The sequence below is a fragment of the Equus caballus genome, chromosome 8 (assembly GCF_041296265.1).
Source record: "Equus caballus isolate H_3958 breed thoroughbred chromosome 8, TB-T2T, whole genome shotgun sequence".
Lineage (NCBI taxonomy): Eukaryota > Metazoa > Chordata > Mammalia > Perissodactyla > Equidae > Equus > Equus caballus.
In genome coordinates, this window is record NC_091691.1 from 16,499,221 (window position 1) to 16,517,743 (window position 18,523).

General features: G+C 42.8%; 1 protein-coding gene across 4 annotated transcripts in view; it reads left to right on the forward strand.

Annotated features, from left to right (window-relative positions):
* CIT (citron rho-interacting serine/threonine kinase) overlaps nt 1–18,523 on the forward strand; it is a 154,502-nt gene that overhangs the window by 71,152 nt on the left and 64,827 nt on the right. For all 4 annotated transcript variants that reach the window (XM_023647047.2, XM_070275400.1, XM_070275401.1 and 1 more), the window contains exons 11-19: nt 2,007–2,112; nt 3,021–3,164; nt 4,400–4,519; nt 8,853–9,023; nt 9,284–9,334; nt 9,841–9,894; nt 12,205–12,345; nt 14,231–14,356; nt 17,661–17,756. In XM_023647047.2, the coding sequence (XP_023502815.2) occupies nt 2,007–2,112; nt 3,021–3,164; nt 4,400–4,519; nt 8,853–9,023; nt 9,284–9,334; nt 9,841–9,894; nt 12,205–12,345; nt 14,231–14,356; nt 17,661–17,756 (1,009 nt within the window). The remainder of the gene's footprint in view (nt 1–2,006; nt 2,113–3,020; nt 3,165–4,399; nt 4,520–8,852; nt 9,024–9,283; nt 9,335–9,840; nt 9,895–12,204; nt 12,346–14,230; nt 14,357–17,660; nt 17,757–18,523) is intronic.

Below are 18,523 nucleotides of genomic sequence, written 5' to 3' on the forward strand. Positions count from 1 at the left end.
GCTAATTGGCAACCAGCTCCTGCAGCTCCGTTACCAAGGCAACAAAGATGGGGCTGTGGGGCAGTGGTGGGCTCTGCCACATGCCCCTCTGTGTGTAAGAACCTTTGCAGGCTGTGGCTCCAGCCCTGCCCTTCCCTGATCCCAGTGTTCGTGCTCAGGGTGCCAGTCACTGAGGGAAGCTGCCCTGGATGAGGACTGTCGTCTCCACCCATAATTAACTGCTTCTAGGGGTGTGGCAGAGGGTGTGGGTTATATACACATGTGTGGGTAATAGGTCCTTTTTGTGGGGAGAGCATCCTTCTAGCCCACTCTCAGGAGGCCACACTATGGTAGTTTTGTGATATTTTCCTGAGTTATATCAGGTGCATCACATCAGCCTCTCTACCCCAGCTCTCTCTTGAGACCAACAGAAACCATTTATTAACTGGCAGGTTACTTCCTTCAATTTCTTCAACTATAAAATGAGGATAATTGGGGCCAACCCAGTGGTGCAGCGGTTAAGTGCCCACGTTCTGCTTCGGTGGCCTGGGGTTCACTGGTTCGGATTGCGGGTGTGGACATGGCACCGCTTGTCAAGCCATGCTGTGGTAGGCATCCCACAGAGAAAGTAGAGGAAGATGGGCACGCATGTTAGCTCAGGGCCAGTCTTCCTCAACAAAAACAGGAGGATTGGCAGCAGATGTTAGCTCAGGGCTGATCTTCCTCAAAAAAAAAAATGAGGATAATAAATCGAATCTGCCTCATAGAGTTGCTGTGGGGAATAAAGAGTTAAAACTTGTCTAGTGTTAGAACAGAACCAAGCATGTAGTCAGTGCTCAATAAACGTATGAGTTTCCCATTGCTGTTATAACAAATTACCACCAATTTAGTGGCTTAAAACGACACAAATTTAGTGTCTTAGAGTCCTGGAGGTCAGAAGTCTGAGATGGTTCCACTGTGTAGACAAGGTGGCACCCTGTGGAGCCTCTAGGACAGCATCGGTTTCCTTGCTTGTCCAGCTTCTAGAGGCCACCCGAATTCCTTGGCTCATGGCCCCTTCACCTTCAAAGCCAGCAGTGTAGCATCTTCAAGTCTCTCTCTGACCCTGACCCTACCTCTGTCATCACATCTCCCCTCCTCCTCTGTGGACATCTTGGGGGTGGGTCTTTAGCCTTAGCTGTTTTTATAAAATGTAACAGAACCAGCCTGGCTAGCTTAGGGATGGAATAAATAATAATTTCATGGGTATAGGAACTAATAACATTGATTGGGCACTTGCTGTGTTAGCTTTAACCTGCCTCAGGGCTTTTGCATCTCTTATGCCCCCTCTCTGGAGCTTGTTTCCTTCCACAGCTTTGGATGGGCAGCACCTTCTTATCCTTCAGGCCTCAGTTCACCTACCACCCCCTCAGAGAAGCCCTCTCTGATCACCCTTGCTTAAAGCAGGCCCCTGATCCATTTCTTCATATCCTGTCGCCCTGTTTCCTTCTTTTGATAGAGGCTACCATCATCTGTAACCTTTTTATTTGTGTGTCTGCCTGATGCCTTCTGTCTGCCCTCTCCGAATGTCAGCTCTAGGAGGGCAGGGACCTTGTCTGTCTTGTTCACTGCTGTTCCAGTGCCTGGAACAGTTTCTGGAACAGAGTGGGTGCACGGTACCTATCTGTAGAGTGAGTTAGTGAATGAAGCCATGCAGGCACAGTGCTGTGCATTAATGCTTACAGGTTCCTGCCTGGTAGGTCCTTTTATCATTCCACCTCATAGATATGGAAAGCGAGGCTCAGAGAGGCTGAATCGTTGCCTCAGGTCAAAGGTGACTGAATTTACAACCCGGTCGGCTTGTTTCCCGGGTTCTTGCTTCTGTCCACTGTGCTGCCTCACGGCCTCGATGTCATTAGAACCTGTTTGAGCCAGCTCTGTGGACGGCCACAGAACTCTGGCAGGTCCCTCGTCTCTCCCACAGCTTCTGAATGCAGCTTTTCAGGCCCACCTCCTGGCCACCTTGACGCTAATTTTCTTCTGTCCAGGTCTGTTGTGTCAAGTCTGGACTCCCCTGCCAAGACTAGCTCCATGGAAAAGAAACTTCTCATCAAAAGCAAAGAGCTGCAAGACTCCCAGGACAAGTGTCACAAGGTATTTATTTCCAAAGCCGGCCTCCCTCCTTGCTCCAGGATCCTCCCGTCAATATATGCCAAGGGATCCGCCTGGGGCTGCTGCTGGCGCTGAGCCACCTGATCCATACAGAGTGAGCGAGGCGCTCCCTCCCTCGCTGAAGTCAAGCCTCCGGCAGCTCAGAGGGAGATGAATTCGGGCCTTGACGCTGCCGTAAATCCTTTAAATCTTAACGAGAGGAGGCCCTGGATTTAAAACGGCCTGTTCCTCAGCATGACCCAGCCAGATGTCTGCTTCTTCCGGCAGGTGGCGTGGGTCCTCACCTGTGGCCCAGATGCAGCCCATCTGCTTTGAGTGATGCGAAGTCTCTCTTCCTAGTCTTTTAAAACTCCTGCTTATGTAACTGCGGCCACTGTGTTGATTATGCTCAACGTCTCTTAACACTCACTGTTCCTGCCCAGGGGCAGCTCTCTGGAAGCTCGTAAAAGTCACTACTTGCCTGGGACTCCTAAGAGTGCAGACGAATACTTATCTCCTTGCCCCGTCCTGGATTTGTCCTCTAGATCTTTGCCAGGAGATGGGGGGGATCAAGATGGATTTGGGATAAAATTAAAGTGACGTCTGCAAAAACCAAACCAAACCAAAAAAGCAAACAGGTGAAAAATGATGATTGTGGCTTCCTTGCTCACTGGGTTAGAGAAGTGATCAAGTGTGAACCGAGACTTGAATGAGAGGAGTGACTTAGCGTTGGTGACTCTCCTTACGAAGAACTGTGTGCTCCTGGGCGAAGAAACAATGGTATTTGCATCCCAACCTTTGGCGAGTTAGCGCCACCTAGACCACTAGGTGGTTTCGGAGGCTACTTGAGATTTGATTGCTCCTAACGGACCTCCACGGGCCTTTTTAACGTGTCGATGTGTTTATTTCAGATGGAGCAGGAAATGACCCGGTTACATCGGAGAGTGTCAGAGGTGGAGGCTGTGCTTAGTCAGAAGGAGGTGGAACTGAAGGCCTCTGAGACTCAGAGATCCCTCCTGGAGCAGGACCTTGCTACCTACATCACAGAATGCAGTGTGAGCCTTCCCCAAAGTCCCCTTCCCGTGGAGGTGGCACTTCCTGTTGTGTGTGTCTCATCCTGTTTCATGACGGCTTCATGAGGCACATCACAGCCAATGGCAGAGAGGAGAGAGAGGGAGAGTAGAAAAGCAACATCTGTGATTTGCAGAGTAGCATGAGCCAGGCGCGAGGTCCCAGAGAAATAGGATTGACCTCTAGAAAGCCCAGGTAGGCCGCAGAGCCTGGAGACGGGCGTAGTCATCATTGCAGTGAGTCTCAAAGGGTCCTAATATCCTCCATCCCAGCCTCTCTGGTCTACATCGTGTCCAACACGATCAGCCTCGAGAATCAAGAAAATGTATTTTGAATCTGCCCGAAATCGGTTTTCCATTGCCTAGAACCAGCGTAGGGACAAGCAAACTCAGCCTTTAAAACCCAGACCCTCTGTCATTATTTACCATGTGACTTTTTTTTTTTCCTTCCTTCACAAGAGTAGACTGTCTTCTCCATTGTCTCGTTAAAATTTTCATTCAGGTGTTTTTAATGTGCTCAATTAAACAGTCTTGAGAAGTTGAATCACACATTTTTCAAGTTTTTTTCACAAGGGAGAGGAAATCTATAGAACGTGGCTGATTAAGAATAACTGCTATGTTTCCATTCCAGATTTGGCTGCCTTTCAGTGGTGGGTGAAGCTATTCAGCTATGAATTTCAGATATATATTTCAATGCCACTGAAGCATTGAGGGAACCTTATGGATGCAAGGTGTCCAGGAAACGTAAGCCAGGAGATGGAAGTAGACTGCTCAGAGTCTTAAATGACACCTGGGCAGAGAATGAAGTCATTGCTACTTTGAAAGAGGGATATATACTTGAGAGTCCTCGAATAACTGGTATTCCAGAAAAGACTTTGCAGCCATCCCAATGATGGTTTGATGGCTAAGGGATCTTAACTCGTGTTTAGTCCTGAATATGCAAGTAAGTATCTCCTAGGACAGGTAGATGGTGGTAGGAGACAGGCTGATGCAGTTTCAGGCTGGATCCGTAAGGTCACAAGGTTGAGATGATGTTTCTTGAACCCGGGGGTTTTACAGGATGGAAACTGGAATCCGCAACCAGCTGGAGGTTGGCTACTTTGGTCCATCACCCGAAACCGTCTTGGTGTCTACGAAGCAGCTTGCCGTTCCCTTAATGAATCTTTTCAAACAGAGCAGGATCCACAGGGCATCCCTATTAAAATTTTTGCTTTCTGCAGAGCTTAAAGCGAAGTTTGGAGCAAGCACGGATGGAGGTGTCCCAGGAGGATGACAAAGCACTGCAGCTTCTCCATGATATCAGAGAGCAGAGCCGGAAGCTCCAAGAAATCAAAGAGCAGGTATGACAGCCTGCTCGGGAGCACGGAGGCAAGCCGGACCTCTAATTTCAGGAGAGGCGTGTTTGAGACACAGAGAGAGGGAAAGGAAGGGAGGTGGGGAGAGAGGTATGTAGGTCATTTGGAAACTTTAGATTCCTCATGATTTTTATATACAGTAGAGTGCTTCTTTTGGCCCCTTTTTGAAGTCTGCGCCCCCAGATGGCTACTCTTTTCGATTAAAGCTGTAGGTTTAAAGCGAGGCCAAACTGCGGTCTCTGGCGTGAATCTTGCCTACCACCTGTTTTCCGTGGCCACGTGCTAAGAATGGTTTTGCATTTTTAAATGGTTGGGGAAAAAAATAAAAGAAGAAAAATATTTCATGACACGTAAAAATTATATGGAATTCACATTTCAGTGTCCATAAATAAAGTTTTATTACAGCCACGTTCCTTCATTTACATATTGTCTGTGGCTACTTATCACGCTGTAATGGTGGAGGTGAGTAGTTGTGACAAAGACCATGTGGCCTGCACAGCTGACATTGGTTACTATCTAGCCTTTTGCAGAAAAAGTTTCCCAGCCTCTGCTTTAGACCATTAGAAAAAAAGTCAAATATTTTTATAGCTTTTCACATGTACTTTAAGTTTTTGAGAGAAACCAGGTTAATTCATAGTTTTACTTATATAAAGAAATATTCTAGAAGAGTTTGAGCAGTTAAGGCCAAGTCAGAATTGACGCAGCAAATCTGAGTGCAGAAAGCCATCCCTGTGTGTTAATTAAAAGAATCGAGATCTTTAAAAAGCATACTCTTTTTTTTTTTCCCCTTTCTAAAAGGGTTTTCTTTCTAGATGGTTCATTTTTATTTCACTTCATTGTTTCCTTTTTGGCATGGATTTTTCTGTCCTTTGAAGAAACTGTAAATAGAAACTTTAATGAAGAGATGGCAATGAGCAATTGGAGAGCTGAATTATCAGCTGCCAGGCAACTCTCATTCACTTCAGAAAATCTAATGGAAACAGTGATGAAAATGGACATTTTTGTCTCTGAGTAGCACAAACTTAGCCATCTGGGTGGTGCTAAGGAAAGCAAACTCCTGCAAATAATTTGATCTGTTAACTATTCTTTAAAGAAAGAATTATTTTGGGGGTTTTGTTGGCACAATCTATTTATCACCATCATATTTAAAATGATTGGTTAATATCCTCTTCCTTGCTACAAATGTTATAAATAAACGTGCATAGGAAATGTTGCAATCTGGCTATTAGGTTTCTGAACAACAATACTAATCTTAGAGATTGTGAAGGCCACACACCCAGTCTGAAAAATCTGCTTTGACGGTTGACTCATTTCTCTTTTATCAACATAGTTTTTCATCCCAAAAGTTTCAAGAGGTTGGGAGTCTTTTTCTCCCATTAGTTCAATGTGTTTGGAAATTGACATTTGGTGACATCCTGGGGAAATGAAAGCTGTGCTTGACCACCAGAGGGAGCAGCTGGTGTCCGCGAATTCCATAGAAACAGAATTATTGGGACATTTTGAAAAGGTATATGCTGGTGGTTGAGTTCAAAGAAATGGCTTTTATGATTCATATCGCAGTTGGCATGCCTGTGGAGTTTTAGATTTAATCTTGCTGAAAGTTCCATGGGGGGGAGGAAAACTTCAGATTTTATTTCTCATTGGAAGAAAGATTTGTTAAAATGACTTTTGGTAAGTTTGTGTGAGCAGGATGTTTGCAATACAGGAAGAAGCATTTAATACTTTCAGCAAACTCCCAGTACTTGGTTTGCAGCATGTTGATTCCTCCCCGATTCGGCATTTATTCCCCATTCTTTCTCTCAAAAGCTAATTTCTGTACAGCTACTTGTTTATTATTTTTTAATATTCTGTTTCTGCTTTGCTAGCCTCTATTCAGCATTTGGATTTGGTTTAACATAAAAACACCTGAGAGACTCACATGATGGATTCATACACCATTGCTGGAGGTGTTGATTCCCCTTGCCCCCTCATCAGGAGAGGAAACAGGAGTTCCGGTGACACAGGAGGCATTTGTGTTTTGGGATTTCTGATTGAATAGGACCATGTCTGAAACTTCTTTCCCACTAAATTCGGAAGCTCCATTCGGAGGACCTACTTGAGGCGGGCCTCAAAAGTTGTCCATGTTCTGATCCCGCTCAGCTCCGACCTTCAGCTCCGTCCATGCTGAGATGCGACAGCTCTCTCAGCTGTCCGTGGAAACAGGCCTGATTATCTTCTCTCAGATTTTTCCTGAAGCAGAGATTTGGTTAGCTGTTGGATTTATAGGATTTCCTTGAAGTATTCAGCATAATAACAGCGGCTCAACTTTTGATGCTGTAGCAGGCTGGGTGCCCCCAGAGCTCAGAGAGCTGACAGAGATGTTGCCTGATTCTTGCCTTCCTCCCCCTGGGTGCTGACAGCTCAGGAAAGAGAGATGTTGGTGGGGAAGGAACAGTGCTCTGTCCTCCTTCTTGACAAAACACAAAAATTACCTTCTCTTCTCGCTGACGTAAGACAGAAAAGGGAGCTTGAGGATAAAAGATGCCTGAGATTTTCTCCCGGATCTTTGCTTCCTCTTCATTTTGGTGTTTGTGCTTGTGGGCAGGGCCGATGGTACTTTGAGGGGCCCATAAAATGTTTCAATTTTTTTTTTAATTGGAAGAAAAAATTGAGATTTAGGTCAAAGAAATTGTTTTCGTAGATAATATTATGTGAATGCAGTTGTAAAATATAATTTTTAATATTTCTTTCTTTCTTTTTTTTTTTTAATGAAGGAAGGGGTCCAGGTGGGCATAGTGCCCAGAGTCACGAAAGTCGTAAGGTGACCCTGGCCCAGGGGTCTAGCAAAACCTCAAGTAAAGGATGTACTGTTTCACATAATCAGCTCATGTTCCACTCTGTGAGTTCAGATAATTGTGAGCAGGTCATAAAGACCTTTGGCTATATAACCCAGGGTCACCCACTTAGTATGCACCACCCAGCAAACCTGGTGCCCATGAGTTCTGGGATTGACCTTCAGTAATAGTGTGCCTTTGAGGGGAGGGAGTGAAATGAGACCGTGTTCCACTCTGGGCTCATTTTTCCCTTCTACCAATGATATATAGAGAAGGTGTGCTTGCATGAAAACTATCCAATTTTCATGAAAACATCACCTCCTCTTTAGTGTGCGTTGAGGGGATTGCCTGCTACAATGAGGTGAAAGGTTTACTTTATACCCTGTTAATAAAACAAAAATCAATGACATTTCATTGGTTAAAAACATATCCTTTCTCAACTGATACCTCATCAATTATTTCTTGGAAGAACGGATCTTAGAGATGTTCACTGTAGGTTGTGAATGTCAAAGACAGTCTTGATTCAATTCCTCGTCCTTTTCGTTTTATATCTCCTCCCACCCCCGAAGACACTTTGGGTTGGATAAACGCTCATTCATAATCCTTGTATGTATAAGTTTTGATTTTGCTAAGAGAATATTTTCATACTCTGCCCCAAAGTTTTCAAAATCATCGCCCATTTCTTCTTGTAAATCCATGAAACGCTTTGATTCGAATCCTCTGTTTTGATTTCAGAAATTCATTTTGGAAAAGGTTGGGCAGTTTCGATCACTTTAATGGGTTTGCTTGTGGCAACAAGATAATACTTTCTTGGGAGTTTTTCTCACGAGATATTTTGACCGGAGCCAGTGTTTTCTGACTCTTGAAAATTTCAGCGTGACTTGCATTTCAAGAGCAATGTTAAGTTCACCATTCAGTTTTGGGCCCAGAAAAGTTAATGGTGAGAAACTGACATGATGAGTTTCACCTTCCAAGATTCTTTCCACCGAGATATCCAATTACCCCCTTGTGCCGTCTGGAAGGTTAATTTTAAAACTAGTACCATATCTAATTGTGTTAGGAGCACATGACTTCTAAAGGACAAATCCATATAAATGATTACCCTTGGAAGGAAGCTACACATAAGCAGTTTATCCTAGTTGTTTGAGGAATATCCCTTTGAGCTCTCCTGTATTACAAATGCCTTAAGGTTCTGAGCTTTTTGTGCAGTGTTATTTGCTCAAAGGATCTTATTCTGCATAGGCACATGTGTTCCAAGAGGTGTTGTAATGATACATGATCTCCATTAAAACAGTTTAAAGATTTAATATTCTTTTCTCTCTCTTCATCCTCCCCACACCTGTCCCTTTTGCCCCTGTTTCTACTCATCATCTCTCTAGGTCTATTCTCCGCTGATCTCTCTTCACTGTGCTTCTTCCCTCTGGTTGATGTTCTTCCATCTTCACTGCCTGTCCTTTCTTTTAGGAGTTCTAAAGTTCACCTTTCTTCCGTTGCCTGCTCTTTAGGAGTACCAGGCTCAAGTGGAAGAAATGAGGTTGATGATGAATCAGTTGGAAGAGGATCTTGTTTCGGCAAGAAGACGGAGTGATCTCTATGAATCTGAGCTGAGAGAGTCTCGGCTTGCCGCCGAAGAGTTCAAGCGGAAAGCGACAGAATGTCAGCATAAACTGATGAAGGTAGCCAGCCACCTGCCAGGAGAGTGTTTTTGGGGGTAGAATCACGGAATATCTCAGCAAGATTTAAGGGAATACTAGCCTAATGAGTATACATTTGAGAAATAATAGGGTACGCTGAAAAGCTCCTGGTCTTTATAGAACATAACTTGTCATCATCATCATCTCGGCCACAGAGACCAGGAAACTACAGCAGGTAGTGTTGTCTATAAGACTTTTAGGTTCTTGAGATTTCCCATTATGTTGTATCTTTTAAATTACAGGCTAAGGATCAAGGGAAGCCTGAAGTGGGAGAATATTCCAAACTGGAGAAGGTATTTTCCATTATTGGTATTGCTACTTTTGGTAGATAATCTTTTAAATGTTACTATCAGTGGCCAGTCATTGGTTCAGAATACTCTTGCACTGAATAGAGAACTTTCTTCCAGGTTTGTTTTGTTTCTCGTTTAGCTTCAGCCAGGGTTCTAACAAAGATAAAAGACACCTCTTTCTGTCATGCCTGCTCACAGTAACAAATAAACCCAGACTCTGAGTAAAACATATGTAAAAATTCTTATAGTTTTAAGACACTGGGCGACTTTGATTCTCTTTTTGCCGTTTGTATGTTGCTGGTTCTAGAGAAATAGTCAACGTGGAGGTTTACACTGGGACATTCAAAGACTTCTCTGATAGGCCATTGTTCTTCCTGTCCGTTAGTAGGTACTGGAAAACAAAACAAAAAGACCCCACAGAAACCTCAAGAAAATAGGACTGCAGTAAATGTCGCAAGACCTTAATGCCGATTTGCCTTTTGCTTTATTTCCTGGGATTTTAATTTTAGATCAATGCTGAGCAGCAGCTTAAAATTCAGGAGCTCCAAGAGAAGCTGGAAAAGGTAAGCCCAAAGTGATTTTCTGGGGAGCTTACCCCCCATTTTTAAATACTTTTCTTTTTCTTGTCCCAGAGTGTGAAAGATGAAAGAAATAGAATTAGTTCCCCAGCGCCAAGGAAGATGAAGGGGGAGAGAGCCATTACCTGAAAATATCAGAGTTCTGAATATACTTTTTCCTTTTGAGAGGTGTCAGCAGTGTTTATTTTTAAAAGCCAAGCTGTGTGAGACTCTCAAGTAAAAGTTCTAATTATACTATCACAGAACCCAAGAGGCCGGCTTCTCTCCCTTCACGGGGCCAGGCTCCCCACTTCGCACATTTGTAAGAGAAGCATGTGTTGTTCATGACCCAGACTGCTTTCAATCAGAAACTCTGTGGGCAGCATTCGTGCGCGTTGGAAGGCTGGAGGAGCCGTGGAGTCATCTGGTGGTTGGGAGCGGGGCGGGTTTGGTTTACAGCATCTTGCGAAGTTTGTGCAGATGACTCTCCCTTTAGTTGAATGCTGGAAATGCTAATGGAAGGCCGGAATGAGCGTGGTTCTGAGACATGCTTTTCACGTCAGGAATGTTTGAATGTGTTTACTGGGTTAGTTTAATAGAGCCCCTTCTTACTTATTGTGGTTTTTTTTTTGTTATTGTGATAAAAAACACATAACATTAAATTTACCATCTTAACCATTTTAAGTGTACAATTCAGTTGTGTTAAGTATATTCATTTTGTTGTGCTAGGGATCTCTAGAACTTTTTCATCTTGCAAAACTGGTACTGTGTACCTACTAAGCACTAATTTCTTTTCCCTCCTCCCCCCAGCCCTTGGTAACCACCTTTCTATTTTCTGTTTCTATGATTTGGACTACTTCAATACAGTCATGTGATGCTTAATGACATTTCAGTCAATGGCGGACCGCATATATGATGGTGGTCCCGTAAGATTAGTACCACATAGCCTAGGTGTGTAGTAGGCTAGACCATCTAGATTTGTGTAAGTACCCTCTATGATGTTTGTACAACGACAAAATCACCTAATGATGCATTTCTCAGGACGTATTCCTGATGTTAAGCAATGCGTGACTCTACTTCATATGAGTAGAATCGTATAGTATTTGTCCTTTTGTGACTGGTTTATTTCACTTAGCATAATGTCCTTGAGGTTCATCTGTGTCGCAGCATGTGAAATGATTTCCTTCTTTTTTAAAGCTGCATAATATTCCATTGTATGGATATACCACATTTTCTTTACCCATTCATCTGTCCCCTTCTTACCTAATTCTTCCACTCACTAATGAAAGCCTCTACTGCCCTCTTTCAGCTTGAATTTTGTGTGAGGATTCATGTTTCCATTTAGGACCGTGCTCTCCAATAGAGTGTGATGCAAGCCACACATGTCAGCCACAGATATAATTTTAAATTTTCTAGTAGTCTCCTTAAGATAAGCAGAAAGAAACAGGTGAAATTATTTGAATGATATATTTAATCCAAGATATCCAAAATATCATTACAGCGTGTATCAATATGACATTTACATTGCTTCAGGTTTTAAATGAATTAAACTTAAATAAAATTAGAAATGAATTTCCCAGTCACATCAACCACGTTTCAAGCACTAAAGGGCCACGTGTGGCTAGCGGCTCCATGTTAGTGCTGGTCTTGAAGTTGGAGTGTTCTTGCAGTTTCCACTTTTTAAAATTATATTTTAAAGCAAGTAAGTGTGAAGTTGTTAGTCTTTTAAACTTAGATGTTTACTATGATGCTATAAGAGCTGCATTATAGTTAAGACCTAAATAAAAATTAACTTCAAAAGATTTAGCTTTTTGTTTTTAAACATAGACCTTGTAAACTACCGTGAACACTGTGGGGGTTGAGCCCTTTGAAAGGCACTTATTTGAAAAAAAGTTTATAGTTTTTATCTTGTTTTCTTATAAAAGTACTTCAAATTCCCCATAGGAAAATTAGCAAACGAGATCATTAAATAAGGAGGAAATGAATGCTCCAAGGTAAATACATTAATACCTGGGTAGATGAATCCTTCCAGACCTTTTTGTTTGCATTTACTATGTTGCCTTGGGTCTAAGATACTAATGATTGTCAGATACACCATTATCTTATGTACCCCATGATAGAAAAAATACTGTCGATTTTAATCATAGGATGCATTCCAAATTCAGTGATGTTAAAATATGTATATATATATAAGTGTACCTTAGACAAAATACAGAATAAAATGAATGTTTATATGTTTTGAAAAATGGCTATATTGCCACCGTCTTTTTACATGAATAAATTTGGCCGTCTGTCCTGTTCCTTCTTTCCTGGTAGGCTGTCAAAGCCAGCACTGAGGCCACCGAGCTGCTGCAGAACATCCGCCAGGCGAAGGAGCGAGCCGAGCGTGAGCTGGAGAAGCTGCAGAACCGCGAGGATTCATCTGAAGGCATAAAAAAGAAGCTGGTTGAAGCCGAGGTGAGCAGGGGACCTCCAGCCTGTGGGACTGACCTGGGGTCCTGGCGTGGCGGCATGTGAGCCACTGTGACCCACCTTTGTACCACGGGAAAGAACCAGCAAAACCACCCCTTGCTTATGTTTGACCAAACCGCTTTCCCTTCTGCAAATCCCTTTGAAACTTGAGAAGCTTGGAAATGTTTTCCCCAAAGGGGAGAAGGATTTGTCACAGCAGCTTCCAGTAGAAAGATGTTTTGATAAAAGCTTTCCTTTCTGTTTGTTTTCCTCTGACCTGCTCACTAATCTGGGAGGATTTATGTTTATATAGATGAGCTGTGATGCCATCCCTGAGTTTTTCTTTTTCTTCCCTCTGTACCCTTGTTTTTCTTTGCCTTTTCCCCACAGTGTCGATAACATATTAATTTTCAAGGCTTCAGCTATTACCTGTGTGTTGATGACTCCCAGATTTATACTTTTGGGCCTCTTCTCTCCCTCAAATTCTTTGTTGTTGTTGTTGTTGAAATCTTTTATATAATATACAGGATATACATGAGTGTCTTCTCATTGTCAAAAACTTAAACAGTACTGGAGGAAATAGAACAAAAAGGGACACTTCCCCTCACTCCTCTCCGCCTCCCCCAGCACCCGGGTGATTGTTCCATAGAAAGCCATAGCTGGTTGAACCATTCCCTGTCGCTGGGCCTTCTGCTCTCCGTATCACAGTGCTGGCATGAACCTACTTGCACATGTCTCTTTGGGGCCATCCTCACCCGCATTCCAGGCAGTATTTCCCACTGCTCCCCTGGCATCTCAACTGGTCATCTGAACAGTGCGTCAAATCTAGAATGACCTCAGTGTCTTCCCTTCTCAACTTCCTCATGCTCCTCAGGGCTGCCGTCATTCACCTGGTCACCCCAGGCTTGAAACCTTGATGTCATCTGCTTCTCCTTGGACCCTGCCACTCAGTGAATTACTCAGTCCTACACATACGGCCGCGCTGTCTCACCCATTCATTCCCTGCCTGCCATGTTTGTAGGCCTCCATGGTCCAGGCCCTTTTCCTCTCAACTGAGCAAATGTAGTAATTTTTTGACCTTCTCCTTCCTGTCTCCTTTCTCCCAGCTAACTCATCTACTATAAGACCCCTGGACCTCAAACACAAGGCTCGTCAGCACCCCTGCCCCTTCCCAAACCTATCAGAGCTTCCATGCATGTTAGGTGTACCCCTGAGCCTGGTACCTAAACTCTGAACCATTTGATGCACTAATGCTCCCCTTTCACCTTTTCTCCTGCCCCTTCCCGTAACCTATCTTATGCTGCAGCCCCTCCACCTGGGGCCTAAACTGGCTCATGACCACCTCTGTGTTTCTGCCAATGCAGCTGCCCCTGTCTGAAAGGCCTTCCACCCTCCTCTCCTGCCCTCTGCACTCCAGCGCACCATATCCAACCCCTCTCCACGCCTCACATCTCTGTGACTCCCCTCCTCACCTGTTCTGTTAAAAGTCCCCTTGCCTGCCTGCAACCCCCCACAGCACTCTGTGCTTATTTACTTGCTTTCTGGCTCTTTCCCTTCTTAACTTATATAATATTTCTTTGTGTTTGTCTTATCTTTTCCAAGGGCAGGAATCATGTTGGCTTCCTCTCTGTATTTTCCGTGATGCCTAGTGTGGTACTTTGCAGATAGTAGGTGCTTGGTAAATATTTGAATGAATGAATGCACTCTTGTAACCTCCACAACCGAGTAATTGAATTATAGCGTCTTCTTTTCTTCGCTGTTGCTTCGGGGTGCCTGAGACTTCTCTTCCTGCCTCGAGTGTATGCTTCTTGAAGGCTCTCTCCCTCGGTGCAGGCGTTATGCCCATAGCAGTTACTCCATTAAAACTCTCTGATTGATTCACGATCTACAGGAACGCCGCCATTCTCTGGAGAACAAGGTAAAGAGGCTAGAGACCATGGAGCGTAGAGAAAACAGACTGAAGGATGACATCCAGACAAAATCCCAACAGATCCAGCAGATGGCTGATAAAATTCTGGTGAGCAGGAACAAAAGTTGAAAAGTTAAAAGATAACAGGTTAGAGGTTACAGAGGGAAGGGGGTAAAAGAGAGAATTAAACACCATCACAGGGGCGGTATTGCTGCGTAGGTGAATTTAAGAGAAGTGGTTTCAGTGTACTCCACATCACAGACTAGTGTGAAAAACCAAATGTTGGACATTTCAGCACTGGTAACAGGTCCATAAATATTATTTTTTTCTCTATTTGCTATACTGCCTGACGTTTGTTAATATGAACGTACATATTCCGTCATTTCCGATACATTCCTACAGGAGCATTTACTTACTTCCATCAGCAGAGTTTTGTATGGCCGTTGACTTTCAATGCCAATTTAAGACACTGTAGGCATTTAGCACTAAGACCAAAACCCAGATTCTTGCTTTTGGAGAAGAAAGAAATTAGTCATGCAGAATTGTTTTTCTCAGAGTAGTATTTGTTCAAGATCCATGTTCACCCACTCACTCTCTCTGCTCCGGTTGGTTATTATTATTATTGTTTTTTCAGTTTCCTTAGATATAGCAGGTCTTTTTTTAGGTATGTAATTGTCATGATTCTGTTTTTGGCTCTGAGGACCAAATTAGCTTGATCAAGGAAGGCTCGGGTGGCACTTTTAGATGTGTCGAAGGTCTGCCCCTGCCAAAGGGGAAGGCAGGTGAAGCTTTGAAGGACTCTCCTCGCATCTCAGTCCCAAAGCCAGGAATTTGACGCAACGTTTGGGAGACTTAGTGATAACTTGGAGTCTGTTCATAGCCTCCTCTTCCCCCGCCCCCAGGAGAGACTCTGGAGTAGTCAGCTGCTCCTCTCCACCATAAGGAGGCGAGGTGGTGAGCAGGTCGCTTCATCTCTTTCGCTCTCTCTGCATCACTTCTGGGAAATGAGTCACCAGCAACTGTAGGAACTCAAGAATGGCCAACTTGTAGGCCTATACTTAATAGCAACAACAAACCCTTGAAAACTTTACATTTCTATGTTTGTGTATATATATATTTTCATGAGTATGTAGATGCTCTTGAGCAAATAGGTGAAAGAGAAATTGGTTAAATTGCTTTACTTTGACACACGGTCTTCATATTTACGTCTGCACACAAAGGCAAATGTGACTGTTAGTCTACCCTTTCTGTTCTCTTGTTCTGTCATCAGAGTTCTTCTTGGCGATTGTCAAGTGTGTGAATTTTACGTGAGTAAAATTAGATCCTACCGAGATCCCACCACCGTTCTCCCTTGCTTGGTGCGAACAAAGTGGTTAAGTCTTTTGTGGTTGCAAAGTGTTTCTCTGTTTAATGGTGATGTGTTCATTCATTCATTCAACAAATATTTAATGAGCTTCTACTATGTGCCAGGCACTGTTCTAGGAGCTGGAAACGTAGCAGCAAACAGCAGTGTTTGCATACCAGGACTGAAGAGTTTGATTGAATACATGTAGAAAAGATAACATTGAAAAAAATGACAACAACAACAAAAAATGCCAAACGGCCAACAAGTCAGATTTTAGAGTCTCTGCCTTTCCAAAGGTTCACTTGCAGTTAAAATGTGGGAGTACAGAGTTCTCCGTTCTTGGAGTATATGCTGTAAACTCCCATTTATATATAGACCAGAAATTTGGTCTTGAAGTCATCAGTCTCAGGGTCTGGGTTTTCGACCTGTTTTTAGATTCTGATTTCCATTCCTGTGCTGTCTTATGAGGAATGAAACTAAGAAAAGATGATTATCAAGTGATTTCTTGTCAAGTGTATCTTGCCACCTGCCTGAGTACCTTTGTGGTTGTGACTTCATTTATCGGAAGGTGCCTTTTGCTCAAGAACCCTGTGCTTAGGCTGCAAAGTATCTAGGACATGGGCTAAGGGTGGTCCTTAATACTGTTATAAAATGATGAAGCTTGGAGACAGATCTTATAATGTCATTTGCTTTAAAATATTTGCTCTTCTGATAAGACCTTTCAAAACAGATAATTGGGGTTCTCATTATAGCAAAGTCTTTTGCTTTAATAAAGGAAGTCATTGCAGGGGATCCTTTAGTGCACATACAGCCCTGAAAGTATGTTTTTATTAAGTAAAATCCTGTTTATATCAACTTTTCAAGATCACATCTGTTAGCCTGTAATAGATCTTGTGCACCTGGTCTTAAAATTGAACGCTTTACTGGCCCCCAAAGCACAGTCAATGCTTGTAGACTTTAGAATTTTAAAAGCTTAATCAGTAACATTTTATGTGCATGTGAATCTGAAAGTATTTTTTTTCCATTTTGTGGACATATCCTGTATAATTTCCTCATTCTTCAAAATTCTCATAATTACTTCCACTTCAGAGAAAAATTTCATAATAACGTGAAGAGATGAAAACTTGGAGTAATAACTTTTGATATTAGTAATTAACAAATGCGTCCAGATTCCTAAGAATTAATGTAGATGCAGAAATCTGCATTTAGAGAACGTTTCAGTGTGTTGAGTGCTGCCTTTTGTAAGATGAGTTTATAATACATTTGGCAAATGAATTAGTATAATTTCCAAATGAATTACAATTTTGTTTAAAAGCAGAAATATTAATACAAGAAAGAAGAGAACGTTAAATTTGTGCCATTTATATTACTCCACATTCTCTTCCCATCTTTAATATATATGCATATTTGCATCATTATTATCAGTGTATTTTATGTTATGCTTTGTTTCCATTAACGTTGCATCCTATAAACATATCATGCACATCTCCAGATGTTCCCATCTTCCACATACCAGTCAGTTAAAATAATCATTCAAAACTCAAAGTGTTTGAATTGTAACATTAGTTTTCCTTCTTAGCTAGGGTTCTTGAGCAATCATTTTGTTAATGAGGAAAATACAAAATATTTTTTATCATCATCATAAATTAACTTTAAAATAAATTAAAATTCCTTTTCTCATTTAAGGCTCTCATAGCAGTGAAAATGTCCTGAGGCTCAAGCTAGTGGTCAGGGGCTTTGTGGTGTACTAAACTTTCAAATGTTGCTTTTGTTACTGTTATTTCTCTGTGCAGAGATGAAGAGCTGCCTTTGTGTGACCTGTCACACTGCCAGATTTCTGGTCCCAGCCCACCAGCTGTGTGTATGTGCGTGAATTCTTGGACTTGGAAAACCCAGGGCCAAGGATTGGTGTTGTTTCCTTCCCAAGAGCCTTAGGGCTAGTAATGAAGGAACAGATGCCTGTTGCCTGTGGTGCCTGTGCCAAAGTCATGTTTCCTGTGAATGTCTAACGTACACCAGCTGTGACCTTCCTTTTGCACACCTGACTGTCTGTTCTTTTGTGTCCAGGAGCTGGAGGAGAAGCACCGGGAGGCCCAGGTCTCAGCCCAGCACTTAGAGGTGCACCTGAAACAGAAAGAGCAGCACTACGAGGAAAAAATTAAAGTAAAGACGCTTTCTGATCTTCCCTCACATTCTTCCTATAGCACTACATAGCTTCTCTCTCTTCCTGGGCACTTTGGGCCACTTCTTGCTAGACCCAAGGACTGTCTGGGGTAATTGCTGTCCTCAGGCCACGGTGGGAGGTTTTGAGGTGTTATCCATGTAGGGGTTTGGATATCAGAAGTTCAACAAAACATTTAAAGAAAAAATTTGGTTGTCACATATCTCAATTCCATCTTTAAGATACATATATGTGTATAATAATTATTATTTTTTTGGTGAGGAAGATTGGCCCTGAGCTAACATCTGTTGCCAATCCTCCTCTTTTTGCTTGAGGAAGATTGTTGCTGAGCTATCATCTGTGCTGATCTTATTCTATTTTATATGTGGGACACCGCCACACCGGGGCTTGATGAGTGATGTGCAGGTCCATGCCTGGGATCCAAACCTGCGAACCCTGGGCTGCCGAAGTGGAGCACACTAACCCAACCACTATGCCACCGGGCTGGCCCCCCATCTTTAAGATATTTTTTGACCCACTGGCATTCAGTCCATGAGCCACAGACTCACCACATTCTTTGCTTTTAATTTCCTTCCTACATCTCAGACCTGAAATCCTTTTCCTTTTGTTTAAAATATATCCTTGAGGACTTTCTTTAGTGAAGATATGCTGGTGACAAGCTCTGTGTTTTGTTTGAAAATGTCCTTATTTCACCCTCAATCTTGAAAGTTGTTTTGACTGGGGATAGAATTCCAGGTTGGCAGTTATT